The sequence below is a fragment of the Coturnix japonica genome, unplaced genomic scaffold (genome assembly GCF_054131305.1).
Source record: "Coturnix japonica strain WE unplaced genomic scaffold, WE-NBRP24 Scf084, whole genome shotgun sequence".
Taxonomy (NCBI): Eukaryota; Metazoa; Chordata; class Aves; order Galliformes; family Phasianidae; genus Coturnix; species Coturnix japonica.
The window spans coordinates 1,582-22,132 of NW_028188987.1; the positions used below are offsets into that span (position 1 = coordinate 1,582).

At 51.1% G+C, this 20,551-nt stretch overlaps 1 protein-coding gene across 1 annotated transcript; it reads left to right on the forward strand.

The window, feature by feature from the left end:
• The first annotated feature begins 728 nt into the window (after positions 1 to 728).
• Positions 729 to 20,551, forward strand: EIF5A (eukaryotic translation initiation factor 5A). The gene is made up of 5 exons (XM_085534511.1): positions 729 to 787; positions 10,131 to 10,309; positions 12,781 to 12,885; positions 18,421 to 18,552; positions 20,412 to 20,551. Exons 2-5 carry the CDS (start codon positions 10,145 to 10,147, stop codon positions 20,472 to 20,474), a joined length of 465 nt encoding a protein of 154 aa, XP_085390637.1. The 5' UTR covers positions 729 to 787; positions 10,131 to 10,144; the 3' UTR covers positions 20,475 to 20,551.

The window sequence follows — 20,551 nt, forward strand, 5'->3', positions numbered from 1 at the left end:
TTTCCCCCATTTTTTGTGATATTTATTATTATTGTATCATTTTAAAGCCTTTTGGGTTCATTTTTATACAGATTTTGCTTTAATAAAGCTCTGATTAATGATATATCCTTATTAATTGCTTTTTTGGGGCGTTTTGGGAGAAGATTTGGTATTTTGGGGCAAATTTGGGCCGTTTTTGTGTATTTTTTGGGAAAAATTGGGCTATTTTGGGTTTTTTGGGGTCTTTATAAGGGGTTAAATGGGAAAGTAATGGCGGAGCATTAAAGTTAATGGGGATAAAGGGGAAAAAGGGGGCAAATATGGGGAGAAACGGGCAGATAAGGTGAATATCTAACAGCCAATGAGGATTTTGGGCTAAAAAAGCCCCATTTTGGGTAATGGTGGCAATAGAAAAGGAAGGAAATCGAGACGAACCGCTCTATCCCTCCGGGAGGCCTCACCTCTATGATAACCCGGAGGTCTATAGTGCGCATGCGCAGCCGGCGGGCGCGTGGAGCCGCAGCTCCCACCCCTCGGCGCATGCGCAGCTCCGAGCCCCACCGCGTTGCGCGCATGCGCGCCGCGCTTACGCCAATTGCGCAAGTGCGGGGTGGCGGCGCTTCGCCTTACGCATGCGTAAGGAGCGGGTTACGCATGCGTAGTGAGCTCCGCGCATGCGCAGTGGGAGCCGGGCGCTGTCACGGGGAGGGGTGGAGGGGGTGAAGGGCGGGGGCGCGCGGCGCATGCGCAGTGCGAGCCGCGGGGCTGCAGCGGCTGGAGCGGCGGTCGGGGTTCGCGGAAGGGGGGGGTGAGTAAATAGGGTTAAAATGGGGTGAAAAAAGGCGATTTTGGGGCTCAAATGGAGTCGTGGGGATAGAGGGGGGTGTGGGGGAGGGGGTGGGGGTGGTTTGGGGTGGAATCGTGGGGTTTTGGGGCTGGGTTTGAAGGGGGAAAATGGGCCGAAATATGGGGGGAAATGTGAGGAAAATGGGGGGGTTTTGAGGTAAAAAATGAGGGAAATGGGGTTAAAATGGGGGGAAATGGGGCTGGATTCGGGGAGGGGGTTAAATGAGGGGTTTAGGCCCGAAAATGGGGGGTTTAGGCCCAAAAATGGGCTTTTTTGGGGGGAAAATGACCCTAAAATGGCTTTTTTGAGGTGAAAATGACCCTAAAATGGCCTTTTTTAGCCTTAAAATGAGGGGGAAGGCCCCAAAATGGCCTTTTTCGGCCCCAAAATGAGGGTAGAAGGCCCCAAAATGGGCTTTTTTGGGTGGAAAATGACCTTAAAATGGCTCTTTTGGCCCCAAAATGGGCTTTTTTGGGGGGTAAATGACCCTAAAATGGCCTTTTTTGGCCCCAAAATGCCCCTTTTTGGCCTTAAAATGAGGGAGAAGGCCCCAAAATGGCCTTTTTTGGCCCCAAAATGAGGGGAGAGGACCCAAAAATGGACTTTTTTGAAGGGAAAATGGCCCTAAAATGGCTTTTTTTGGCCCCAAAATGTGCTTTTTTGGGGGAAAATGGCCCCAAAATGGCCTTTTTTGGCCCCAAAATGGCCTTATTTGGCTTATAATGAGGGGGGGGAGGCCCCAAAATGGGCTTTTTTGGGGAGTAAATGGCCCTAAAATGGCTTTTTTGAGGTGAAAATGACCCTAAAATGGCCTTTTTTAGCCTTAAAATAAGGGGGAAGGCCCCCAAAGGCCTTTTTTGGCCCCAAAATGGGCTTTTTGGGGGGGTAAATGACCCAAAAATGGCTTTTTTGGCCCCAAAATGGGCTTTTTTGAGGGGAAAATGACCCTAAAATGGCCTTTTTTGGCCCCAAAATGCTCCTTTTTGGCCTTAAAATGAGGGAGAAGGCCCCAAAATGGGCTTTTTTGGCCCCAAAATGAGGGGAGAGGCCCCAAAATGGGCTTTTTTGAGGGGAAAATGACCTAAAAATGGCCTTTTTTGGCCCAAAAATGAGTTGAGGAGACCCTAAAATAGGGATTTAGGCCTCAAAATGGGAGGGGGGAGGCCCCAAAATCCCCCTTTTTTGCCCCAAAATGGGCTTTTATGGGGGGAAAATGACCCCAAAATGGCCTTTTTTGGCCCCAAAATGAGGGAGAAGGCCCCAAAATGGGCTTTTTTGAGGGGAAAATGACCCTAAAATGGCTTTTTTGGCCCCAAAATGGGCTTTTTGGGGGGGTAAATGACCCTAAAATGGCCTTTTTTGGCCCCAAAATGGGCTTTTTTGAGGGTAAAATGACCCAAAAATGGCCTTTTTTGGCCCAAAAATGATGGGGGTAGAGCCTAAAATAGGGATTTAGGCCTCAAAATGGGAGGGGGGAGGCCCCAAAATCCCCCATTTTTGCCCCAAAATGGGCTTTTTTGAGGGGAAAATGACCCAAAATGGCCATTTTTGGCCCCAAAATGAGGGGAGAGGACCCAAAAATGGGCTTTTTTGGGGGAAAATGACCCAAAAATGGCCTTTTTTGGCCCAAAAATGAGTTGAGGAGACCCTAAAATAGGGATTTAGGCCTCAAAATGGGAGGGGGGAGGCCCCAAAATCCCCCTTTTTTGCCCCAAAATGGGCTTTTTTGAAGGGAAAATGACCCCAAAATGGCCTTTTTTGGCCCCAAAATGAGGGGAAAGGACCCAAAAATGGGCTTTTTTGAAGGGAAAATGACCTAAAAATGGCCTTTTTTGACCCAAAAATGAGTTGAGGAGACCCTAAAATAGGGATTTAGGCCTCAAAACGGGAGGGGGGAGGCCCCAAAATCCCCCTTTTTTGCCCCAAAATGGGCTTTTTTGAGGGGAAAATGACCCCAAAATGGCCATTTTTGGCCCAAAAATGAAGGTATAGGACCCAAAAATGGGCTTTTATGGGGGGAAAATGACCCAAAAATGGCCTTTTTTGACCCAAAAATGAGTTGGGGAGACCCTAAAATAGGGATTTAGGCCTCAAAATGGGAGGGGGGAGGCCCCAAAATCCCCCTTTTTTGCCCCAAAATGGGCTTTTATAAGGGGAAAATGACCCCAAAATGGCCTTTTTTGGCCCCAAAATGAGGGGAGAGGACCCAAAAATGGGCTTTTTTGGGGGGTAAATGACCCAAAAATGGCCTTTTTTGGCCCAAAAATGAAGGGGGTAGAGCCTAAAATAGGGATTTAGGCCTCAAAATGGGAGGGGGGAGGCCCCAAAATCCCCCTTTTTTGCCCCAAAATGGGCTTTTTTGAGGGGAAAATGACCCCAAAATGGCCTTTTTTGGCCCCAAAATGAGGGGAGAGGACCCAAAAATGGGCTTTTTTGAGGGGAAAATGACCCCAAAATGGCCTTTTTTGGCCCAAAAATGAAGGGGGTAGAGCCTAAAATAGGGATTTAGGCCTCAAAATGGGAGGGGGGAGGCCCCAAAATCCCCCTTTTTTGCCCCAAAATGGGCTTTTATGGGGGGAAAATGAGCCTAAAATGGCCATTTTTGACCCCAAAATGAGGGGAAAGGACCCAAAAATGGGCTTTTTTGAAGGGAAAATGACCCAAAAATGACCTATTTGGTCCCAAAATGGGCCTTTTGGGGGGGTAAATGACCCAAAAATGGCCTTTTTTGGCCCAAAAATGAAGGGGGTAAAGCCTAAAATAGGGATTTAGGCTTCAAAACGGGAGGGGGGAGGCCCCAAAATCCCCCTTTTTTGCCCCAAAATGGGCTTTTATGGGGGGTAAATGACCCCAAAATGGCCATTTTTGGCCTTAAAATGAGGGAGAAGGCCCCAAAATGTGCTTTTTTGGCCCCAAAATCCACCTTTTTGGCCCCAAAATGGGCTTTTATGGGGGGGAAATGACCCTAAAATGGCCTTTTTTGGCCCCAAAATGAGAGTGGGAGACCCCAAAATCCCCCTTTTTGGCCCCAAAATGGGCTTTTATGAGGGGAAAATGGCCCCAAAATGAGGGGAGAGGACCCAAAAATGGGCTTTTTTGAGGGGAAAATGACCCAAAAATGGCCTTTTTTGGCCCAAAAATGAGTTGAGGAGACCCTAAAATAGGGATTTAGGCCTCAAAATGGGAGGGGGGAGGCCCCAAAATCCCCCTTTTTGGCCCCAAAATGGGCTTTTATGGGGGGTAAATGACCCTAAAATGGCCATTTTTGGCCCCAAAATGAGGGGAGAGGACCCAAAAATGGGCTTTTTTGGGGGGAAAATGACCCAAAAATGGCCTTTTTTGGCCCAAAAATGAGTTGAGGAGGCCCTAAAATAGGGATTTAGGCCTCACAATGGGAGGGGGGAGGCCCCAAAATCCCCCTTTTTTGCCCCAAAATGGGCTTTTATGGGGGGTAAATGACCTAAAAATGGCCATTTTTGGCCCCAAAATGAGGGGAGAGGACCCAAAAATGGGCTTTTTTGAGGGGAAAATGACCCAAAAATGGCCTTTTTTGGCCCAAAAACGAAGGGGGTAGACCCTAAAATGGCCTTTTTTGCCCCAAAACGAAGGGATTTGGGGTCATTTCCCCCATTTTTGGGGTCAATTTTGGCTATTTTGGGGTCATTTATCCCCATTTTAGGGTCATTTCCCCCATTTTTGGGGTCATTTATGCCCATTTTTGGGCTCATTTCAGTCACTTTGGGGTGAATTCTGCCCATTTTGGGGTCATTTATCCCCATTTTTGGGGTTAATTCCTTCAGTTTTAGGGTCAATTCTCCCCATTTTGGGGTAATTTCCCCATTTTTGGGGTCAATTCTGCCCATTTTAGGGTCATTTAACCCTATTTTTGGGGTCATTTATCCCATTTTTGGGTCATTTATCCCCATTTTGGGGTAATTTCCTTCAATTTTGGGGTCATTTATCCCCATTTTTGGGGTCAATTCCTTCAGTTTTGGGGTCAATTCTGCCCATTTTGGGGTCATTTATCCCCATTTTAGGGTCATTTCCTTCAATTTTGGGGTAATTTCCCCCATTTTTGGCTTCAATTCCATCAGTTTTGGGTTAATTTCCCCCATTTTGGGGTCATTTATCCCCATTTTGGGGTGATTTCCCCCATTTTTGGGTCATTTATGCCCATTTTTGGGCTCATTTGCCCCATTTTTGGGCTCATTTCAGTCACTTTGGGGTGAATTCTGCCCATTTTTGGGGTCAATTCTGCCCATTTTGGGGTCATTTCCATTAATTTTGGGGTCATTTATCCCCATTTTTGGGGTCATTTCCCTCAATTTTGGGGTAATTTCTCCCCATTTTGGGCTCATTTATCCCCATTTTTGGGGTCAATTCCTTCAGTTTTGGGGTCATTTATCCCCATTTTAGGGTCATTTATCCCCATTTTTGGGGTCAATTCCTTCAGTTTTGGGGTAATTTCCCCCATTTTTGGGGTGAATTCTGCCCATTTTGGGGTCATTTATCCCCATTTTGGGGTCATTTCCATCAATTTTGGGGTCATTTCCCCCATTTTTGGGGTCAATTCTGCCATTTTGGGCTCACTTCAGTCACTTTGGGGTCAATTCTGCCCATTTTGGGGTCATTTATCCCCATTTTTAGGGTCAATTGCCCAATTTTTGGGGTCAATTCATTCAGTTTTGGGGTAAATTCTGCCCATTTTTGGGTCATTTCCCCCAATTTTGGGGTCAAATCTGCCCATTTTAGGGTCAATTATCCCCATTTTTAGGGTCATTTCCCCCATTTTTGGGGTCAATTATGTCCATTTTGGGGTCATTTCTCCAATTTTGGGTTCATTTCTGCCCATTTTTAGGGTCATTTCGATCAGTTTTGGGTTAATTTCCCCCATTTTTGGGGTAGATTCTGTCAATTTAGGGTGAATTTCGTCCATTTTGGGGTCATTTAACCCCATTTTTGAGGTCATTTCCCTCAGTTTTGGGGTCAATTCTACCCATTTTGGGGTCATTTATCCCCATTTTTGGGCTCATTTCTGTCACTTTGGGGTGAATTTAGGCCATTTTGGGGTTAATTTCCCCATTTTTAGGGTCAATTCTCCACATTTTGGGGTAATTTCCTTCAATTTTGGGGCCATTTCCCCCAATTTTGGGATCAATTCTCCCCATTTTTGGGGTCATTTATCCCCATATTGGGGTCAATTTTGGCTATTTTGGGGTCATTTCCCCCATTTTTGGGGTCAATTCTACCCATTTTAGGGTCAATTCTCCCCATTTTGGGGTCGTTTATCCCCATTTTTGGGGTCAATTCCTTCAGTTTTGGGGTCAAATCTGCCCATTTTGGGGTCATTTTCCCCATTTTTGGGCTCATTTCTATCACTTTGGGGTGAATTTAGGCCATTTTGGGGTCAATTCTGCCCATTTTAGGGTCATTTATCCCCATTTTAGGGTCAATTCTGTCCATTTTTGGGTCATTTCCCCCATTTTAGGGTCATTTAACCCTATTTTTGGGGTCATTTCCCCCATTTTTGGGGTCAATTCCTTCAGTTTTGGGGTCAATTCTGCCATTTTTGGGCTCATTTCAGTCACTTTGGGGTGAATTTAGTCCATTTTGGGGTCAATTCTGCCCATTTTGGGGTCATTTATCCCCATTTTAGGGTCATTTCCATCAGTTTTGGGGTCAATTCTACCCATTTTGGGGTCGTTTATCCCCATTTTTGGGGTCTATTCCTTCAGTTTTGGGTTAATTTTCCCCATTTTTGGGGTAGATTCTGTCACTTTAGGGTGAATTTAGTCCATTTTGGGGTCATTTATCCCCATTTTTGGGGTCAATTCTCCCAATTTTGGGGCCATTTCCCCCATTTTTGGGGTCAATTCTGCCCATTTTTGGGGTCATTTAAATTTAACACCCCCCCCATGCAGTACAATGGTATCGCCCTCCCATAGGCTAACATTGAGCCGAGCCGTACCATTACTCTGTTCTTGGGGGGGGGGGGGGGGGGGGGGGAGAAGTGGGTGGAAAATCCCTTTAATTTTGGGCTCAAATCGCTCGTTCTGGGGTGTGAAAATCCCTTTAATTTTGGGGTTAAATCTGTTATTTTTGGGGGTAAAAATTCTTTTAATTTTGGGGTGAAATCACTCATTTTTGGGGTCGGGTGGGTAAAGTTGAATTCCCCCCCCCCTATACTATACAATGGTAGCGCCCTCCCATAGGCTAACATTGAGCCGGACCGTACCATTGCGCTGTTATAGGGGGGGAAATAGGGGTGAAAATCCCTTTAATTTTGGGCTTAAATCGCTCGTTTTTGGGCTCGAGGTGTGGGGGGATCCCTTTGTATTATTCCAGGTGGAGGTTTTAGGGGGAAAATCCCTTTAATTTTGGGGTTAAATCGCTCATTTTTGGGGTCTCCCCCCCCCCTTAATTTACATAGCAATGGTGGAGGCCGCTGAATCACCTCCGGAAGTGAAGGGCGGCCATGCGGTGCGCACTTCCGGTGCCGCTCTATCCCTCTCACTTCCGGTGCGACTCGGTGGTAGCGCCCGGGTGGGAACCACGTGGTTCGGAGGGGGGGGGGGGTGGGGGATTTTGGGGTTAGAAATGGGGTTTTGGGGTTTATAATGGGGGATTTGGGGTTGGAAATGGAGGATTTAGGGTCCATAATGGGGTTTTGGGGTTGGAAAGGGGGGTTTTGGGGTCCATAATGGGGGATTTGGGGTTAAAGATGGGGATTTTGGGGTTAGAAATGGGATTTTGGGGCCCATAATGGGGTTTTGGGGTTGGAAAGGGGGATTTGGGGTTTATAATGGGGGATTTGGGGTTAGAAAGGGGGGTTTTGGGGTCCATAATGGGGGATTTGGGGTTAAAGATGGGGGTTTTGGGGTTAGAAATGGGGTTTTGGGGTTAAAAAGGGGGATTTGGGGTTAGAAATGGGGGATTTGGGGCCCATAATGGGGGTTTTGTGGCTGGAAATGGGGATTTGGGGGCTAGAAATGGGATTTTGGGGCTAGAAATGGGGTTTTGGGGTCCATAATGGGGGATTTTGGGGTTTATAAAGGGGGATTTGGGGTTAAAATGGGGGGTTTTGGGGTTGGAAATGGGGGGTTTGGGTCCATAATGGGGTATTTGGGGTTGGAAATGGAGTTTTGGTGTCCATAAGGGGGGTTTTGGGGTTTATAATGAGGGGTTGGGGGTGGAAAGGGGGTTTTGGGGTTAGAAATGGGGGATTTTGGGGTTAGAAACAGGGGTTTTGGGGCTGGCCATTGGATTCCCCATTGGGTTCCCCCATTAGGACCAAGGTTCCCCATTGAGTTCCCCATTGGGTTCCCCATTGAGTTCCCCATTGTGTCCCCCATTGAGTCCCCCATTGGATTCCCTATTGGATTCCCCATTGGGTTCCCCATTGGGTTCCCCCATTAAGACCAAGCTTCCCCATTGGGTTCCCCATTGAGTTCCCCATTGAATTCCCCATTGGATTCCCCATTTATATCGAGGTTCCCCATTGGGTTCCCCATTGGGTTCCCCATTGAGTTCCCCATTGGGTTCCCCATTGGGTTCCCCATTGGGTTCCCCCATTGATACCAAGGTTCCCCATTGGGTTCCCCATTGGATTCCCCCATTAAGACCAAGGTTTCCCATTGGGTTCCCCATTGAGTTCCCCATTGGATTCCCCCATTGATATTGAGGTTCCCCATTGGGTTCCCCATTGGGTTCCCCATTGAATCCCCCATTGGATTCTCCCATTGACATCGATGCCCCCCATTGATACCAAGGTTCCCCATTGGGTTCCCCATTGGATTCCCCATTGGGTTCCCCATTGAGTTCCCCATTGGATTCCCCCATTAACCTCGCTGCCCCCCATTGTGTCCCCCATTGTGTCCCCCATTGAGTTCCCCATTGGGTTCCCCATTGGGTTTCCCATTGTGTCTCCCATTGGGTTCCCCCATTAAGACCAAGCTTCCCCATTGGGTTCCCCATTGGGATCCCCATTGAGTTCCCCATTGAGTTCCCCATTGGATTCCCCCATTGATACCAAGGTTCCCCATTGGGTTCCCCATCGGGTTCCCCATTGACACCGAGGTTCCCCATTGGGTTCCCATTGAGTTCCCCATTGGGTTCCCCCATTAAGACCAAGCTTCCCCATTGAGTTCCCATTGAGTTCCCCATTGGGTTCCCCCATTAAGACTGAGGTTCCCCATTGGGTTCCCCATTGAGTTCCCCATTGAATCCCCCATTGGATTCCCCATTGGGTTCCCCCATTAGGACCATGGTTCCCCATTGGTTTCCCCATTGGGTTCCCCATTGAGTTCCCCATTGAGTTCCCCATTGTGTCCCCCATTGAGTTCCCCATTGAGTTCCCCATTGGGTTCTCCATTGGATTCCCCCATTAAGACCAAGCTTCCCCATTGGGTTCCCCATAGGATTCCCCATTGAGTTCCCCCATTAAGACCAAGGTTCCCCATTGAATCCCCCATTGAATCCCCCATTGAGTTCCCCATTGGGTTCCCCCATTGATATCGAGTTTCCCCATAGGGTTCCCCATAGGGTTTCTCGTTGGGTTCCCCATTGAGTTCCCCATTGGGTTCCCCCATTAAGACCGAGGTTCCCCATTGGGTTCCCCATTGGGTTCCCCATTGGATTCCCCATTGAGTTCCCCATTGGATTCCCCATTGAGTTCCCCATTGGATTCCCCATTGAGTTCCCCATTGAGTTCCCCATTGAGTTCCCCATTGGATTTCCCCATTGAGTTCCCCATTGGGTTCCCCCATTAAGACTGAGGTTCCCCATTGAGTTCCCCATTGAGTTCCCCATTGGGTTCCCCATTGAATACCCCATTGGATTCCCCCATTGACATCGATGCCCCCCATTGATACCATGGTTTCCCATTGAGTTCCTCATTGAATCCCCCATTGGATTCCCCCATTGACATCGCTGCCCCCCATTGATACCAAGGTTTCCCATTGGGTTCCCCATTGGGTTCCCCATTGAATCCCCCATTGGATTCCCCCATTGACACCAATGTTCTCCATTAAGTTCCCCATTGGGTTCCCCATTGGATTCCCCCATTAAGACTGAGGTTCCCCATTGAGTTCCCCTTTGAGTTCTCCATTGGGTTCCCCATTGGGTTCCCTCACTAAGACCAAGGTTCCCTATTGGGTTCCCCATTGGATTCCCCCATTGACATCGCTGCCCCCCATTGGGTTCCCCATAGGATTCCCCATTGTGTCCCCCATTGTGTCCCCCATTGAATCCCCCATTGGATTCCCCCATTAACCTCGCTGCCCCCCATTGCCTCCCCACCCTATAGCGGCGCTCGGCAGCATGGCGGACGACCTGGACTTTGAGACCGGCGACGCGGGCGCCTCGGCCACGTTCCCCATGCAGTGCTCGGCGCTGCGGAAGAACGGCTTCGTGGTGCTCAAAGGACGCCCATGTAAGATCGTCGAGATGTCCACCTCCAAGACCGGCAAGCACGGCCATGCCAAGGTGAGATATCGACCCAAAATGGATAGAAATTGACCCAAAATGGGGTCTGAGGTGCCTAAAATGCCCCAAAATGGCCCCAAAATGGAGTCTGAGGGCCCCAAAATGGACTCAGATGGCCCCAAAATGGAGTCAAATGGCCCCAAAAGGCCCCAAAATGGAGTCTGAGGGACCCAAAATGGCTCAAAATGGCCCCAGAATGGAGTCAGAGGACACTAAAATGGTTCAAAATGGCTCCAAAATGGAGCCAGAGTGGCTCAAAATGGATCGAAATGGCACCAAAATGGAGTCTGAGGGCCTCAAAATGACCCAAAATGGCTCAAAATGGCCCCAAATGGCTCCAAATGGTCCCAAAATGGATCAAAATGGGCCCAAAGTGGCCCCAAAATGGAGCCAGAGGGCCCTAAAATGGGTCGAAATGGTCCCAAAATGGAGTCAGAGGGACCCAAAATGGATCTAAATGGCATCAAAATGGAGTCAGAGGGCCCTAAAATGGCTCTAAATGGCCCCAAAATGGAGTCAGAGGGACCCAAAATGGATCTAAATGGCACCAAAATGGAGTTTGAGGGGCCTAAAATGGCTCAGAATGGCCCCAAAATGGAGCCAGAGGGCCCTAAAATGGGTCGAAATGGCCCCAAAATGGAGTCAGAGGGCCCTAAAATGGCCCCAAAATGGTCCATGTAAGATCGTCGAGATGTCCACCTCCAAGACCGGCAAGCACGGCCACGCCAAGGTGAGATATCGACCCAAAATGGCCTCAAATGGGCCCAAAATGGAGTTATAGGGCTCCAAAATGGAGTCTGAGGGGCCCATGATGGAGTCAGAGGACCTCAAAATGACCCAAAATGGCTCTATATGGTCCCAAAATGGATCTAAATGGCCCCAAAATAGAGTCAGAGGGGCCCAAAATACCCCAGAAAGGCAATAAATGGCCCTAAAATGGCTCCAAATGGCCCCAAAATGGGCCAAAATGGAGTCAAAAGGCCCCAAAATGGAGTCAGAGGGACCCTAAAATGGCTCCAAATGGCCCCAAAATGGGCCAAAATGGAGTTAAAAGGCCCCAAAATGGAGTCATAGGGGCCCAAAATGGTTCAAAATGGCACCAAAATGGAGCCAGGGGGCCCTAAAATGGGTCTAAATGGCTCCAAATGGTCCCAAAATGGAGTCAGAGGACCCTAAAATGGCTCAAAATAGTCCCAAAACGGTTCAAAATGGTCCCAAAATGGTTCAAAATGGCCCCAAAATGGAGTCTGAGGGACCCTAAATGGACCCAAATGGCACCAAAATGGAGTCAGAGGGCCCTAAAATGGTTTGAAATGGCCCCAAAATGGAGCCAGAGTGGCTCAAAATGGATCGAAATGGCACCAAAATGGAGTCTGAGGGCCTCAAAATGACCCAAAATGGCTCAAAATGGCTCCAAGATGGAGTCAGAGGGCCCTAAAATGGCTCGAAATGGATCTAAATGACCCAAAATGTCCCGATTTCACCCCAAATCTGTGCCCCCCCCCATAAGACCATATAACCCCATAAAGCTCCAATAGGGCCATATGACCCCATATGACCCTATAAAGCCCCTATAAGGCCATATGACCCCATAAAACCCCGTATGACCCCATAAAGCCCCATTAAGACCGTATGACTCCATAATGACCCCATAAAACCCCAATAAGACCATATGACCCATATGACCCCATAAAGCCCCATTAAGACCATATGACCCCATAAAGCCCCAATAAGGCCCTATTAAGACCATATGACCCCATAAAGCCCCAATAAGGCCCTATTAAGACCATATGACCCCATAAAGCCCCATATGACCCCATAAAGCCCCAATAAGACCATATGACCCCATAAAGCCCCATATGACCCCATAAAGCCCTATTAAGACCATATGACCCCATAAGACCCTATAAAGCCCCAATAAGGCCATATGACCCCATATGACCCCATAAAGCCCCAATACGGCCCTATTAAGACCATATGACCCCATAAAGCCCCATATGACCCCATAAAGCTCCAGTAAGACCATATAACCCCATATGACCCCATAAAGCCCCAATAAGGCCCTATTAAGACCATATGACCCCATGTGACCCCATAAAGCCCCAATAAGGCCCTATTAAGACCATATGACCCCATAAAGCCCCATATGACCCCATAAAGCCCTATTAAGACCATATGACCCCATAAAGCCCCATATGACCCCATAAAGCCCTATTAAGACCATATGACCCCATAAAGCCCCATATGACCCCATAAAACCCCATACGACCCTATAAAGCCCCAATAAGGCCCTATGACCCCATATGACCCCATAAAGCCCCATATGACCCCATAAAGCCCCAGTAAGACCATATGACCCCATATGACCCCATATGACCCCATAAAGCCCTATTAAGACCATATAACCCCATATGACCCCATAAGGCCCCTCAGACGGCCCCAAAATGGCCATTTTTCGCCCCAAATTCCAGGTTCACCTGGTTGGCATCGACATCTTCACGGGCAAGAAATACGAGGACATCTGCCCCTCCACCCACAACATGGACGTGCCCAACATCAAGAGATGCGACTTCCAGGTCTGATACTGGGTTACCATGGCAACGGGGGGGGGGGTCTGACATCCCATAATAAGGGGGTATCCCATAATAAGGGGGGGGGGGGGGGGGGGTCCTCCATTGGAGACCCCATTGTGTCCATAGCAACCTCAGTGATGGGGTTACCATGGCAACAAGGGGGTCCTGGGTTACCATGGCAACCATGTGGGGGGGGACATCCCATAATAAGGGGGTATCCCATAATAAGGGGGGGGGTCCCATTGTATCCATTGGAGACCCCATTGTGTCCATAGCAACCTCAGTGATGGGGTTACCATGGCAACAAGGGGGTTCTTGGTTACCATGGCAACCATGGGGGGGGGGACATCCCATAATAAGGGGATATCCCATAATAAGGGGGGGGGGGGGGGTCCTCCATTGTGTCCATTAGAGACCCTGTTGTATAGTGATGGGGTTACCATAGCAACAAGGGGGTTCTTGGTTACCATGGCAACCATGGGGGGGGACATCCCATAATAAGTGTGGGGGGGGTATCCCATAATAAGTGTGGGGGGGGTCCCATTGAATCCAATGGGCCCCATTGTATCCATAGCAACCTCAGTGATGGGGTTACCATGGCAACAGGGGGGTCCTAGGTTACCATGGCAACCATGGGGGGGTCTGACATCCCATAATAAGGGGGTATCCCATAATAAGTGTGTGTGGGGGTCCCATTGTATCCAATGGGCCCCATTGTATCCATAGCAACCTCAGTGATGGGGTTACCATGGCAACAAGGGGGTCCTGGGTTACCATGGCAACCATGGGGGGGGGGGGTCCATCCCATAATAAGGGGGTATCCCATAATAAGAGGGGGGGGGGGGGGGGGGTCCTCCATTGGAGACCCCATTGTGTCCATAGCAACCTCAGTGATGGGGTTACCATGGCAACAAGGGGGTCCTGGGTTACCATGGCAACCGTGGGGGGGGGTGTCCATCCCATAATAAGGGGGTATCCCATAATAAGGGGGGGGGGGGGGGGTCCTCCATTGGAGACCCCATTGTACAGTGATGGGGCAGCCAGGTGAGTGATGGGGTTGCCATGGTAACAAGGGGGGGGGGGGGGGTCCTGGGTTACCATGGCAACCGTGGGGGGGGGTCCATCCCATAATAAGGAGGGGTGGTCCCATTGTATTTAATAGGCCCCATAGTGTCCATAGCAACCTCAGTGATGGGGTTACCATGGCAACAAGGGGGGTCCTAGGTTACCATGGCAACCATGGGGAGGGGGGGACATCCCATAATAAGGGGGTATCCCATAATAAGTGTGGGGGGGGTCCCATTGAATCCAATGGGCCCCATTGTATCCATAGCAACCTCAGTGATGGGGTTACCATGGCAACAAGGGGGTCCTGGGTTACCATGGCAACCATGGGGGGGGGTATCCCATAATAAGTGTGGGGGGGGTCCCATTGTATCCAATGGGCCCCATAGTGTCCATAGCAACCTCAGTGATGGGGTTACCATGGCAACAGGGGGGTCCTGGGTTACCATGGCAACCACTGGGGGGGGTCTGACATCCCATAATAAGTGTGGGGGGGGGTCCCATTGTATACAATGGGCTCCATAGTGTCCATAGCAACCTCAGTGATGGGGTTACCATGGCAACAAGGGGGTCCTGGGTTACCATGGCAACCATGGGAGGGGGGGGATCCATCCCATAATAAGTGGGGGGGGTCCCATTGTATCCAATGGGCCCCATTGTGTCCATAGCAACCTCAGTGATGGGGTTACCATGGCAACAAGGGGGGTCCTGGGTTACCATGGCAACGGGGGGGGGGGTGTCCGACATCCCATAATAAGGGGGTATCCCATAATAAGTGTGGGGGGGGTCCCATTGTATCCAATGGGCCCCATAGTGTCCATAGCAACCTCAGTGATGGGGTTACCATGGCAACAAGGGGGGGTGTTCCATCCCATAATAAGGGGGGGGGGTCCCCATTGTGTCCATAGCAACCTCAGTGATGGGGTTACCATGGCAACAAGGGGGGTCCTGGGTTACCATGGCAACCATGGGGGGTCTGACATCCCATAATAAGGGGGGGGGGGTCCCATTGTATCCAATGGGCCCCATAGTGGCCATAGCAACCTCAGTGATGGGGTTACCATGGCAACAAGGGGGGTCCTGGGTTACCATGGCAACTGTGGGGGGGGGGGGGGTCCATCCCATAATAAGTGGGGGGAGCCCCATTGTATTTAATGGGCCCCATTGTGTCCATAGCAACCTCAGTGATGGGGTTACCATGGCAACAAGGGGGTCCTGGGTTACCATGGTGACTGTGAGGATGGTAACCGTGATGGGGTTGGTTGCCATGGTAACCATTGGGGGGGGTGACCCCATTGATTCCTATGGGCCCTATGTATCCCTATGGGACTCCATTGATTCCTATGGGACTCCATTGATTCCTATGGGACTCCATTGATTCCTATGGGACTCCATTGATTCCTATGGGCCCTATGTATTCCTATGGGGCTCCATTGATTCCTATGGGGCTCCATGTATCCCTATGGGTCTCATGTATTCCTATGGGTCCCAAACCCCCCACTTATGGGTCCCACCCCCCACTTATAGGTCCCATAGCCCCCACTTATGGGTCCCAGTCCCCCCTTACACCCCACTTATGGGTCCCAATGTATTCCTATGGGTCCCACCCCCCACTTATGGGTCCCAATGCCCCCTTACCCCCCACTTATGGGTCCCACCCCACACTTATGGGTCCCAATCCCCCCTTATCCCCCACTTATGGGTCCCATACACCTCACTTATGGGTCCCACCCCCCACTTATGGGCCCCCATATGATCCTATGGGTCCCACCCCACACTTATGGGTCTCCATGTATCCCTATGGGTCTCCATGTATTCCTATGGGTCTCCATGTATCCCTATGGGTCTCATGTATCCCACCCCCCACTTATGGGTCCCACTTATGGGTCAGCCCCACAACTAACTGTATCTGTGCCCCCCACTTATGGGTCTCCATGTATCCCTATGGGTCCCATAGCCCCCACTTATGGGTCTCCGTGTATTCCTATGGGTCCTATGGGTCCCACCCCCCACCTATAGGTCCCACTTATGGGTCCAGCCCCCCAACTTACGGGTCCCACCCCCCACTTATGGGTCTCCATGTATTCCTATGGGTCTCCATGTATCCCTATGGGTCTCCATGTATTCCTATGGGTCTCCATGTATCCCTATGGGTCCTATGGCTCCCACCCCCCACTTATGGGTCCCACTTATGGGTCAGCCCCATAACTAACCGTATCTGTACCCCCCACTTATGGGTCTCCATGTATCCCTATGGGTCCTGTGGGTCCCACCCCCCACTTATGGGTCCCAATGTATCCCTATGGGTCTCCATGTATCCCTATGGGTCCTATAGCTCCCATACCCCACTTATGGGTCCCACTTATGGGTCCAGCCCCCACTTATAGGTCCCATACCCCCCACCTATAGGTCCCACCCCCCCACTTATGGGTCCCAGCCCCCACCTATGGGTCTCCATGTATCCCTATGGGTCTCCATGTATCTCTATGGGTCTCCATGTATCCCTATGGGTCCTATGGCTCCCACCCCCCACTTATGGGTCCCAATGTATTCCTATGGGTCCCTTACCCCCCACTTATGGGTCCCATACCCCCCACTTATGGGTCTCCACATGTTCCTATGTGTCTCCATGTATCCCTATGGGTCTCCATGTATCCCTATGGGTCTCCATGTATCCCTATGGGTCTCCATGTATCCCTATGGGTCCTATGTGTCACACCCCCCACTTATGGGTCCCAATGTATTCCTATGGGTCCCACCCCCCACTTATGGGTCCCACCCCCCACTTATGGGTCCCACCCCCCACTTATGGGTCCCAATGTATTCCTATGGGTCCCACCCCCCACTTATGGGTCCCACCCCCCACTTATGGGTCCCACCCCCCACTTATGGGTCCCAATGTATTCCTATGGGTCCCTTACCCCCCACTTATGGGTCCACCCCCCACTTAGAGGTATCCATGTATTCCTATGGGTCCCAACCCCCACTTATGGGTCCCACCCCCCACTTATGGGTCCCAATGTATTCCTATGGGTCCTATACCCCCCACTTATGGGTCCCAGTCCCCCCTTACCCCCCACTTATGGGTCCCACTTATGGGTCTGCCCCCCACTTAGGGGTCTCACCCCCCACTTATGGGTCCCAGTGTGTTCCTATGGGTCTCCATGTATTCCTATGGGTCTCCATGTATTCCTATGGGTCCCATGTATCCCTATGGGTCTCCATGTATCCCTATGGGTCTCCATGTATTCCTATGGGTCTCCATGTATTCCTATGGGTCTCCACGTATCCCTATGGGTCCTATGGCTCCCACCCCCCACTTATGGGTCCCACTTATGGGTCAGCCCCATAACTAACCGTATCTGTGCCCCCCACTTATGGGTCTCCATGTATCCCTATGGGTCTCCATGTATTCCTATGGGTCTCCATGTATCCCTATGGGTTCTATAGCTCCCATACCCCACTTATGGGTCCCACTTATGGGTCAGCCCCACAACTAACTGTATCTGTACCCCCCACTTATGGGTCTCCATATATTGCTATGGGTCTCCATGTATTCCTACGGGTCTCCATGTATCCCTATGGGTCCTATAGCTCCCATACCCCACTTATGGGTCCCACTTATGGGTCAGCCCCATAACTAACCGTATCTGTGCCCCCCACTTATGGGTCCCACCCCCCACTTACGGGTCTCCATGTATTCCTATGGGTCTCCATGTATTCCTATGGGTCTCCATGTATCCTTATGGGTCCCATGTATCCCACCCCCCACTTATGGGTCCCACTTATGGGTCAGCCCCATAACTAACCGTATCTGTGCCCCCCACTTATGGGTCTCCATGTATCCCTATGGGTCTCCATGTATTCCTGTGGGTCTCCATGTATCCCTATGGGTCCTATGGCTCCCACCCCCCACTTATGGGTCCCAATGTATTCCTATGGGTCCCACCCCCCACTTATGGGTCCCATACCCCCCACTTACGGGTCCCACCCCCCACTTATGGGTCTCCATGTGTTCCTATGGGTCTCCATGTATCCCTATGGGTCTCCATGTATCCCTATGGGTCTCCATGTATCCCTATGGGTCCTATAGCTCCCATACCCCACTTATGGGTCCCACTTATGGGTCAGCCCCACAACTAACCGTATCTGTACCCCCCACTTATGGGTCTCCATGTATCCCTATGGGTCCCATACCCCCCACTTATGGGTCCCAATGTATCCCTATGGGTCTCCATGTATCCCTATGGGTCCTATGGCTCCCATACCCCACTTATGGGTCCCACTTATGGGTCAGCCCCATAACTAACCGTATCTGTGCCCCCCACTTATGGGTCTCCATGTATTCCTATGGGTCTCCATGTATTCCTATGGGTCTCCATGTATTCCTATGGGTCCTATAGCTCCCATACCCCCACTTATGGGTCCCACTTATGGGTCAGCCCCATAACTAACCGTATCTGTGCCCCCCAGCTGATCGGCATCCAGGACGGCTTCCTGTCGCTGCTGCAGGACAGCGGGGAAGTGAGGGAGGATCTGAGGCTGCCAGAGGGAGAATTGGGCCGGGAGATAGAGCAGAAATACGACTGCGGGGAGGAGATCCTGGTGAGCTGTGGGGCAGGATGTGGGGCTGGATGTGGGGCAGGATGTGGGGTGATATGGGGTGATATATGGGGTGATACGGGGTGATATATGGAGTGATATGGGGCTGGATGTGGGGTGATATGTGGGGTGATATATGGGGTGATATGGGGCTGGATGTGGGGTGATATGTGGGGTGATATATGGGGTGATGTGGGGCTGGATGTGGGGTGATATATGGGGTGATGTGGGGCTGGATGTGGGGCTGGATGTGGGGTGATGTGGGGCTGGATGTGGGGTGGTATGGGGCTGGATGTGGGGCTGGATGTGGAGTGATATATGGGGTGATATGGGGCAGGATATGGGGCTGGATGTGGGTTGATGTGGGTAAGAATGTGGGGTGATATAGGGCAGGATGTGGGGCAGGATATGGGGTGATATGGGGCAGGATGTGGGGTGATATGGGGCAGGATGTGGGTAAGGATATGGGGTGATATGGGGCTGGATGTGGGGCAGGATGTGGGGTGATATGGGGCTGGATGTGGGGCAGGATGTGGGGTGATATGGGGCTGGATGTGGGGCTGGATGTGGGGTGATATGGGGCAGGATGTGGGGCAGGATATGGGGTGATATGGGGCAGGATGTGGGGCTGGATGTGGGGCTGGATGTGGGGTGATATGGGGCTGGATATGGGTTGATGTGGGTAAGAATATGGGGTGATATGAGGCAGGATGTGGGGCAGGATATGGGGTGATATGGGGCAGGATGTGGGGTGATATGGGGCTGGATGTGGGGCAGGATGTGGAGTGATATGGGGCAGGATGTGGGGCAGGATATGGGGTGATATATGGGGTGATATGGGGCTGGATGTGGGGTGATATGTGGGGTGATAGATGGGGTGATATGGGGCAGGATGTGGGGCTGGATGTGGGGTGATATGGGGCAGGATGTGGGGCTGGATGTGGGGTGATATGGGGTGATATATGGGGTGATATGGGGCTGGATGTGGGGTGGGATGTGGGGTGATAGATGGGGTGATATGGGGTGATATGTGGGGTGATATATGGGGTGATATGGGGCTGGATGTGGGGTGATATATGGGGTGATATGGGGCGGGATGTGGGGTGGGATGTGGGGTGATATGGGGCTGGATGTGGGGTGATATGGGCTGGATGTGGGGCAGGATGTGGGGTGATATATGGGGTGATATATGGGGTGATATGGGGCTAGATGTGGGGTGATATATGGGGTGATATGGGGCTAGATGTGGGGTGATATATGGGGTGATATAGGGCTGGATGTGGGGCAGTGTGTGGGGCAAAATGTGGGGCTGGATGTGGGGTGATATGGGGCAGGATGTGGGGCTGGATGTGGGGCTGGATGTGGGGTGATATGGGGCAGGATATGGGGCTGGATGTGGGTTGATGTGGGTAAGGATATGGGGTGATATGGGGCAGGATGTGGGTAAGGATATGGGGTGATGTGGGGCAGGATGTGGGGTGATATGGGGCTGGATGTGGGTTGATGTGGGTAAGGATATGGGGTGATATGGGGCTGGATGTGGGGCTGGATGTGGGGTGATATGGGGCTGGATGTGGGGTGATATGGGGTGATACATGGGGTGATATGGGGCTGGATGTGGGGTGATGTGGGGCTGGATGTGGGGTGATATATGGAGTGATATGGGGCAGGATATGGGGTGATATGGTGCAGGATGTGGGGTGCTAAGAGGCAGTTGTGGGGCGCTATGGGGCTCTATGGGTCAGCTATGGGGCACTATGGGTCCCTATGGGGCAGCTATGGGGCACTATGGGTCCCTATGGGGCTCTATGGGGCAGCTATGGGTCCCTATGGGGCGCTATGGGGCTGTTTGTGCCCCACAGATCACGGTGCTGTCGGCGATGACTGAGGAGGCGGCTGTCGCCATCAAAGCCATGGCCAAGTGATGGCTGCAGGTCAGTGGGGCAGGGATCTGTGGGGCAGGGGGGGGATCTATGGGTCCCTATGGGTCTCTATGGGGTCT

Bases quoted from the DNA above. Each gene is read 5' to 3' on its own strand.
- EIF5A (XM_085534511.1), top strand. From the start codon at position 10,145: ATGGCGGACGACCTGGACTTTGAGACCGGCGACGCGGGCGCCTCGGCC. The intron at 12,886-18,420 runs GTCTGATACTGG...TGTGCCCCCCAG, and splicing joins TCAAGAGATGCGACTTCCAG to CTGATCGGCATCCAGGACGG. The intron at 18,553-20,411 runs GTGAGCTGTGGG...TGTGCCCCACAG, and splicing joins ACTGCGGGGAGGAGATCCTG to ATCACGGTGCTGTCGGCGAT.